Source organism: Vigna unguiculata, chromosome 11 (genome assembly GCF_037176805.1).
Source record: "Vigna unguiculata cultivar grain cowpea cultivar isolate G323 ecotype 2 chromosome 11, ASM3717680v1, whole genome shotgun sequence".
Classification (NCBI taxonomy): domain Eukaryota; kingdom Viridiplantae; phylum Streptophyta; class Magnoliopsida; order Fabales; family Fabaceae; genus Vigna; species Vigna unguiculata.
The window spans coordinates 37,537,723-37,547,170 of NC_140802.1; the positions used below are offsets into that span (position 1 = coordinate 37,537,723).

A 9,448-nucleotide genomic window follows, 5' to 3' on the forward strand; every position below is an offset into this window, starting at 1 on the left:
AAATAAAAACTGTTAAAATTCACTTCATTCAATTTTGTTGTAGAGTTTTCACAATTATTTTATAAACATTGTTTTGATAGCCAACAATAATGTATGTGTAAAGACACTTCAATAATAATACAAAATTCATATTAATTTAATTTAATGAGTTATATCTGCTTTTCACAAGTTAATAAGGATTGAATGTTCAAAAAACCAATTTCCTAGCTTGATCAATTTTTTTGTTTAATCTGACCTGTATTAGTTGTATGAATATATTTAGCGGACAGAACCAGAATCACACTGGCATAAGGAAATGCTTGAAATACCACGAGCTGCTATTGGTCTTCTTGAACTTTCTTATTTGAACAACACACATTGTTATAATTTTATAGGTTCTACTTCCTCTTGTTGTGGTCTTTTTCATACTGAAAAGGAAAGTTTTTTTCTTAATAAAAGAGATAATATACATACTTGACTGGAATATGAAAATTCCCAAACACAAGTTTCAGATATTCTTCTGCGGGTGTAGGTTCCCTTCATGGCTGGTCAAAAATTTTGGTTGGTTAGTTGCCATTTGTACGTCTAGTAAAATTGTTTCGTTATCGTTTCAATATTTGGGCTGTGCTATGTAATGGTGATCAATTTTAGATTGAATTACAAATCTAAACCAAAACACAGTCCTAGTACAAGTTGAGTTAAATTAACCAACCAAATTCTTTTAAAAGGTTGAAAAAAAATGGATGACACATAAGTTGATATGTCAGAAATAAAAACTACAAATAATGTAAATGTTCTATAGATAAGTATTCAAATTGATAATCTGCACTAAATAAGTGGGGTCAAGGCCAAGTAACTTGGTTTAATTACACTGGTCCAGCTAAGATACAGTTGTTTAATCCTAATATCAGTAAGGAGCACATCAACCCCACAAAACAAAATCATGGAAGTGACAAACTATCCTTCCAAAGAGGAAATTTATTGCAATTGCACCAAACTTGTTCTCTAGACAAATTGAAAATGATGTTCTGAATGAACAAAACACAACACATAATGGAATAGAAATACTGTGACAGAAAGCGGCAGCTTATTGGGCATTACAACCCACAAATCAACGTATCAATATCCAGTGCACCAAAACAGAAGGGATAAACTGTGAAAACAGAAAGCATGACAAGAATACAACATACCAAGGCAATAGATGCATACTGAAACAATGAAGTAAAGGAATGAACTTTGTACTTAACAGCCTCTCACAGAGCTCCAAAATTCCCCTCGCTACGACTCTTGCGCATGGAGAGCTCTGGGGTCGCGTTCGATACTTTGGTGGGAGCTTCAAAATGCTGGCGAGTGTGGGTTGGTGTTGGTGCTTTGGTTCTAGATGGTGGCAGGTGAGCTTGCTTGCCTCTGGATACTTTTGGTGAATCCACAGTTCTGCGAACATGAGTGGAAGTGGCCACTGATCTCCGTGAGCCAACACCACCTTGGCTGGTTTTCCTTGTGGTCTTGCGATCCGACCTAAGGCCGCGATCAAACTGATGGGAATTCATTCCTAGCCGAACCGACCGTTCTGCTCCATCCTTCAAAGTGCTCACTTTGATAGGCTGCCGATTGTAGTAGACGAGATGGGGTAGAAGGCCCTGCAGATACTTCTTCATCTGTTCATCTCCAACGTTTTTCTGGGCAGGGTTCCCATCCAAGTTGATAGCTTGCAAAGAATTATAGTTGGCTGCAAGTTGGCCTAGACATTTGGCTGTTGAAATCTTGTTGAAACGGAGATCCAGGATGCTTAGTTTCAAGAGACGGTGCAGACCCTCCACTTCGCTGATCTTGTTTCCAGCCAGGTAGAGCTCTTTCAGAGATGGACAGGATGCAAGGCCTTTGCAGATGAGGAAAAGATTGGATGTTAATAATAATGGCATCAACATGTTATTTCTATAAGAAGTTCTATGAATAAGAAACTTGAGATGTAATCCAGAATTTGTTTTACCATGTCCAATTCTTAATATACGGTTGTAACTGAGGTCTAGGACACGAAGCCTTGTAAGTTCGCGTAATCCTTCAATAGTGGAGATCTTGTTTCTGGACAAATTCAGTGCGTGAAGTCCACGGGGAAGAGCACCCGCAGTTATCCTCACTGAAAAGGAGAATTCAGAACATGATAACTGGATTAAGTACTGCCAGTTTGAAGGAAACCGATAATGAAAATAAAGAAATTATACTACTAACCGATGGCATTTCCAGACAAATTGAGCACTTTCAAACTCACAAATGCACTCAAAAAGGGGATCACAACCAACCCATGATTAGCCAGTTGAGCAGTAGTGGCATTAGGACCCAGAGAAGATATATATCTTTTAGCAGCATCCATTCCTGGAGAGGCCTTGTGATCTACAATGGCAGCAGTCACACCATTTACTGCGTTAACATCATCTAAAGGCTCAACAACTTCAGGCAATTCTTCATTTGTTTCCTCTCCAGGTGGTCCACAATGCTGCAGACCAATAACCCAATCTTCAATGCGCTTAATCTTGAAATCCTTGTTAGGAAATTCAACCGAGGAATCTCCTTGAAGGGTTTTGGAATCAATTGTATCATATGTCAATGGCATTACCCAGTCTTTTGCTGAACCAGTAATCAGATAAGAATCGAAACCATCATCAAAGAGGTTGTCCATATGACCATCTTCAGTTTTTCCCATGTCATTCTCTCTTTCTTGATCTCCCCTTATTTGATCATCAAAGTCGTTGATGAATTCCTCTTTCTGCCTCATGCTTAAAGCATGAAGATCATCACAGGATCTTGACAATGCACGTCTAAAAGCATCTTTTTCAGCAGAAAGTATAGAAGCTCTGATATTGGGTGAAGAATGCGACTTCCTTAGTGATACGCTACCAGGAACAGAAGTTTGGTCAGGAATGTCACCAACATACTCACAAGATAAAGGAGTGTCAGAAATTTCACGGGCATCTTTATCTGAAGGTGTTGGGTCTCCAATTGAAAAAAGCGAGGCATCATTTGCAAAACCTGAACTGGCAACGTTTGGGTTACTTCCACACTGATCAATAGGGTTTCCATTATGATACTTTTTGGAAGTTGACATCGTTGACTCCATTGGGCTTTTGCCATCATCACACGACAGCCCCAGATCTTCATCACCATCCCTTATGCCTTGATCAAGCACACTTTGAAGAGACTGACTCTTCTTCATAAGAGGCCTAGTTTGGTTAACTTGACTGTCATTTTCAAAGGAAAACTTGCTACTCATATCCTCTGACCTACAACTGCGCTCAACTGAATCCCAATTGCTAATATGACTCCCAGTCACATCTATTTTCTGGTCAACTTGTTCTTTCAAAAGGGGTGAATATGCGCTTGGAGAATTAGATGAATCTTTACGGCGTTGACTTTGGGCAACATCTTGATAAGTCTTCAACATTACTTCAGTAGAAGGTTGAACTGTTTTCTGGTTGAAGAGGAAAGCACAAAATCAACACAGGCCATGATATATATCATATCAACAAATAATACCAAGCAATTCATACATCTTATACTTACCTTTGTTTTATTGCCGTGTACATTAGCATGGAAACAAGAAAATCTAAACATTGCTGCAATGACGTTGACAGCTACATCTAAACACAAAACTTTCTCTAAGGCAGAAAAACAAATACCAATTACAATCTATACCGTGCATCAATTTTCCAGAAGCCTAATCAAGGACTAAATTTGCTCTCAGATTCAGTGGCAAACTAGAAAGAGCTTCTGGCAAAACCGCAAAAAGCCACCCTTAGCCATAATCAAGCGACAAGCCCACTGAAACACGGCACAATCTCCATATATCCGAAGACTTTGATCTTCGCAAAACACAAAGCCAAATCACTCCCTCTTCGTCACCCCACACCCTCCTAGAGGTGCGAGAATAGTTTGGCTTTGTTATAGCGGCCAGAGTGAAAGAAATTCCTTTCCAACCAGCAGAATCCAGTAACAGATATGCATAAGAGATGCAGTCCTGGTAAACAAAAAGGACCCCAGAATAAAGGTCAATCTGATATGTAATTATAGTAAAAGTAGAACATGATCAACAACTAGAAAAATAAACCAAAAAAGCATTTTTTTTTCTCAATTCAAAAACATAACCTGAAGATAAAACCTATAGAAATCATTCACATAATCTGCAATATAGTTTATTATTCTATTCTTTACCTAAGTCACAAGAACAAACACAATAGACCCCAACCACAGAGCTCGTGGATCAACCGGCGCGAAGGCAGCTTAATTAATGATCTCAAGTTCGAGTTCTGCGTATGCAATGAAAGACATGGAAGGAGAGTTTAGCTGTTCATAATAATCCTACCAGTTCAACCATAATTGTCTCAATGTACATGTGGTCTCTACAAAAGAAATACAATAGACCCCATCTTTACGTCGATGCTTCAAAACGGTTTCTTCATTCTTTCCTAAACTCTAAATTCCAAGACTGCCTTAACCATGTTGGACTTCTTAAAAAATTCCAAACAAAACAAATCCGACAAACCAAATATATGAAAAATGAAAACCCCCCAAATAGAAATAATCCAAAGAGCAATCAAGGAAAAACTTTGACCATGCCCATTGATTTATTCGAAAAAGGGCAGCAATGGGGTCAAACAAAATCGCATCTTTGAATCGAATATACAACAACAATTATTCATAAATCATGGGATTTTGCAATAGCAGAGGTTCCATGAGAAAACAAAGAACACAGCATATGGCATATAGAGGGTGGAGAGAGAAAGAGAGAGAAAGGAAACCTCTTTGAAAGAACGAAGGAAAGGGCACTGTTGTATAGAGAAAGAGATTCTTCTTCCTCCGTTTTCTCCCCTGACCTGCTAGGCTACGCCACCAAAGCACCAAGAATCACCTTCCATTCATTTTTTCTATATATAGTCGTTAATAAATAATAATAATAAATAATAATCCGAATAAACCGTGTTCAGTGGGAACCAACAACTACGTCCTATCTATTGCTAACCCTAGCCTGCTAACAAATCAGATCTGAATTAAATAAAATTTTCTCCAGAGTCTGCACCAGTTAATGTCAATGATTAGAGGCATTCAATTCACCGTTAACCAAAAAGTATATTTGTATTATAAGTTTTAATATGAATTTATCTTTATATATTAATATGTTTTAATTTGGTTCCTAATATGTAAATCATGGAGATTTTAAGGTTATTCAAAAAATTAAAATATCTTTTTTTATTATTGTTTGTTTATTTTATGAATTTATCTATTTCTTCTAATAAAAATTAATATTAACATAGTTTAGATTCTGCACCTAAATTTATTCATTTAAATTAAATTTTAAAGAGATTATACGGAGTTAATCCATTACCACAACTTAAACTAATAGTTTCATGGCATCTAGGGTGTGTAAATTTGATTTTAGAAAACTGTAACTAAACAAATAAAATTAAACTAATTTTAACGTTATTGTCATATATTTATCATCATTAATAAAAAAATAGATATAAAAATAACTAATTAAGCCATTACTTATTTATAGGTCAACAGTCTAAATTGTTAGTTTCATTTGGGAACAACAATATACAAAATTAAGTGAAAATAATATGGAGTACAATAACATGGTAAGTGTAATTCTTAAAAATATTTAAAATATATAACTATTTTAAAATAATAACTATTTATTAAATGGAATACAATTAGATGTTATATATAATTAATTGTTTACTTTTTAGATATTTTAAATATTATATATAACCAGTTATTATATTTTTATATTCAATTTATTAATATATTTTGTTATTATTTAAAAAAAATATATTATATATAATAACAAACTAACTATAAAAAGAAGCATAACAATTAATTATGTATAATATCTATAATAACTAAAAATTAAAATATATAGTTATAAAAGTAATAATTGTATTGATACATATATCTTATTTTTGGTTTGGCCCTGATACTTTTCAATGGTTTCGTGTCTTATGCTTAAAGTCGGCAGATATAAGTTGGATAAAAAAGTGAAAGATATTTGATTTGATTTGTGAAAAATATGTGATAATTAATAATTGATAATTTATGCAAATACAAAGAAACGAATTTTGGTGATTGGATGAAGGCATGTGGTTGTAATAAAAGGATTTAGGACACGGTGACGTTTAGTGAGCAATGCGAAAGCTATGTTGTCATCATCACCAGAGATACTGTTTTGTCATAAACTGTACGAGACTACACTTGTAAATAAATTCATATTTAATTTGCAACCAATGTTAACTAAGATAATTAAATAGTGATTTAATTAATCCTCACATTTGATTTATAATCTAAATCCACGTTACGTTAATCTAGATATCAGCTTCAAATATATATATATATATCAAATTTTTATTTGAATTGAGTAGACATGTCAAAGTGAGCCAACCCGGCTCACACGGGTTGGCTCACCACGAGCCGGGTTCAAAATGAGTGAACCCAACCCGGCTCACTTTCTGGTGAACTAGAAATTTTGTAATCCGGCTCAACCCACCACGGGTTGGTAGGTTAAGTGGGTTGGCTCACCAACCCACCTAAAAAAATTATTTATTTATTTTTATTATTATTCAAATATTTAAATAAATTTTTAAGTAACCCATGAGATGACAATCATAATAAAATCAAGAACCAATGTTTTGATCAGGCTCACCACCAATATATGAAGAATTATTTCCAAGAAAGTATCCATTAGTCTAAGAAAGCATGACTAATATTACAAATTTTCTGTCATGCTATTCAATAAAATATAAATAAAAAAACTATACATTTTTTTCATGCTAATTTAGAAAAAATTGTTTATAAGACGGTTACTTGAGTAATTTACTATAAAGATTATAGTTAAAGATTAAAGTATCAACATATATATATAACTTGACAATCAAATTAATTAAACATTCAAATAATTCAAATATAATTAAGCAACATTCTAACATTTAAAAATATGAAATTGTGAAAAAATATAATTGGAGTAGTAAATAATTAAAAAAAATTAAAAGAAAAATTAAAAAAAATAAAAAAAAATTGTAAAAAAATGTTGGTGGGTTAAGTGGGCCAACCCACCTTCAACCCGGTTCGAACCCGTTTAACCCGTGGGTTAAGTGAGCCGGGTTGAGTTCAACCCACTTTTGAAAAAGTTGAATTTTTCTCAACCCAACCCGGCTCGAACCCGTGGTGAGCCGGGTTGGCTCACGGGTTAAAATCCATTTTGACATCTCTAAGATTGAGCAATTAGGAGGTAAGAAGTGGCATGAGGTGATTGGAGGGTATCATTAGCAAGCCCAAATAATTTGGTGGGACTTTATTTTCTAGAGGTGTGTCTATCAATAACGATGCTTCACAGTATAAACCTAGATTCTTTCTCCAAAATACCTTCATTTAATTTAATTTTAATTTAAAAAGAAAAAAATATTTTTACTTCAATTTCTTTTTAGTCGTGCAACAAAACATATAAATATGTATAAATCTTATTTTATAAATTAGTTTCTTTATATTGAATTAGATTTAAAATTTATTTAGAATTTCAAATTGTAAATTAAAGTATAATCTTGCAAATTTTTTGTTATGTTTTTTTTTTTTTAAATTTGAAAAGAAAAGGAGAGAAAGAAAACATAGTACTATTTTTCATAAGAATGTGATAAATGAGTTTAATTTGAAAATTAAAGTAGGAATGAATTTATTTAAATATTTTATATAATGGATATTTTTGAGAAAAATAACTAAAATCTTGTTAAGAATTATATTTTTTTTAAGAATATAGATAATTTGTTATGTTATTTTAATAAAATTGTCAAAAATATATATTCATTGAGAATAAGAAAATAAAACTTTAGTAATGATCGTTGAGAATAAAAAAACAATATTAAGAACTATATTTTAAGTACAATTCGGATTATGAAAAAAAAATCATTTTAATAATTGAACTAAATTTTTAAATTTTAAAAATATGAATTGCAAATAAAAAAATTATAAATTTGAGTTTTTACTAGACATGCAACAAAACTTGTAAAAAACGAGTTATTTAAAAGTGGTGTGATATAATGAAGGCAATCTAGAATAATATTAAACACTCTTATAAAAGAATTTATAAAGCTTTTTGCATAGTAAAAGTTGTTAAAAACTTGAATATCCATTAAAAGAGTGAAAGATGAACGAATATTGTTAGAGTGGGACTTTTATTTTAGTTTGTAAATGTCCAAAAGGTTGAGAACTATTATAACAAAAAAGGTTAAATATGTTTTTTGTCCTTCAACTTTTAGTGAAAATTGAAATTGGTCTTTTTTGAAAATCTTGAACCAATTTGATCCATCAACTTGGTAAATGTGTGGATTTAGTCATTTTAACCAAATTTTATTAAGTTTATTTGACATTTTAAATACATTTCATTATAATATTTTAGTTTGTTTATATTTGACATATGTTCGCTTCAATGTTAGCTGAGAAATGCGTTTGAAACATCAAATAAACTTAAAAAAATTGGTTTAAAGGATTAAATCCATGTATTTATAAAGATAAGAGACTAAATTTGTTCAAGGTTTTCAAAAGTGACTAATTCCAAAATTCAATAAAAATTGAAGGACAAAAATATACTTAACCATAACAAAAAATACCGAAAATAAGCTACAATTAGCATGAATTTCAATGACAAAAGAGACTTGATAATGTTAATGAACAAGCTATAAGGACTAAGGAGGGCCATGGCCCTCCAATTTTTTTATATTTATATTTGTTAATATATAATTTTAAATATATTTTTCAAAAAATTAATATTTGTAATATATTTCATATATTTGATATTCTAATAAATTTGTATACATCTATATTTATATATAAAGAAAAGTTTTTTTTGGGTTGTCCACATTTATTTTTTAATTTTATATTTTAAATATTTTTTAAATAAAAATAATTATTTTGTTAATATTATCTTTTAAATGATTATTTGTGGAATTAATTATTTTTTAATTTAATTATTTTTTAAAATTTAATCATTATAAATGAAAATTAGTTATAGTAAGATTATAAAAATAATTTATATTTAATTTTATAATTATAATAATAACAATAATTATAATTTTATTATTTTTTATTATCATGAAAAAAGTGAATACTATGTTTTTACTAGTTTATATAAAATATTTGAGATTATTCTTTTGATTTCTATTTTCGTTCAAAAATATCAAGTTGGTCTTTTAATTTTTTTTGTCTCAATTTTGTTTCGATTTTTGAAAAAATGATGCAATTTTGTCATTTTTATTAAATTTCTTGAATTAGATTTTTCATTAAAATTGAAGTTTTGAATAAGGATGATTATTTGATTTGTTGGTGTAATTGACATAATCCTAGTGTCAATTTTTGATGAAAGATCTTTCTTCCGCTTTAAAAAATTTAACGAAAAATATCAAAGTACATCAATTTTCAAAAAATCACGAAC

General features: G+C 31.1%; 1 protein-coding gene across 3 annotated transcripts; it reads right to left on the reverse strand.

The window, feature by feature from the left end:
* Positions 1–929: 929 nt before the first annotated feature.
* Positions 930–5,030, reverse strand: LOC114168625 (Outer arm dynein light chain 1 protein). Of its 3 annotated transcripts, XM_028053512.2 has the most exons (6): positions 4,773–5,028; positions 4,186–4,280; positions 3,538–3,991; positions 2,209–3,445; positions 1,970–2,116; positions 930–1,858 (listed from the first exon to the last, which is right to left on the reverse strand). In XM_028053512.2, the coding sequence occupies exons 3-6, from the start codon at positions 3,586–3,588 to the stop codon at positions 1,233–1,235; spliced, it is 2,061 nt and encodes a 686-aa protein (XP_027909313.1). In that variant the 5' UTR covers positions 3,589–3,991; positions 4,186–4,280; positions 4,773–5,028; the 3' UTR covers positions 930–1,232. The 3 variants fall into 3 exon arrangements, with proteins under 3 accessions (XP_027909313.1, XP_027909314.1, XP_027909312.1); XM_028053513.2 differs by lacking the exon at positions 4,186–4,280 and having other exon boundaries at positions 3,670–3,991; positions 4,773–5,030; XM_028053511.2 differs by lacking the exon at positions 4,186–4,280 and having other exon boundaries at positions 4,773–5,030.
* Positions 5,031–9,448: the final 4,418 nt, after the last annotated feature.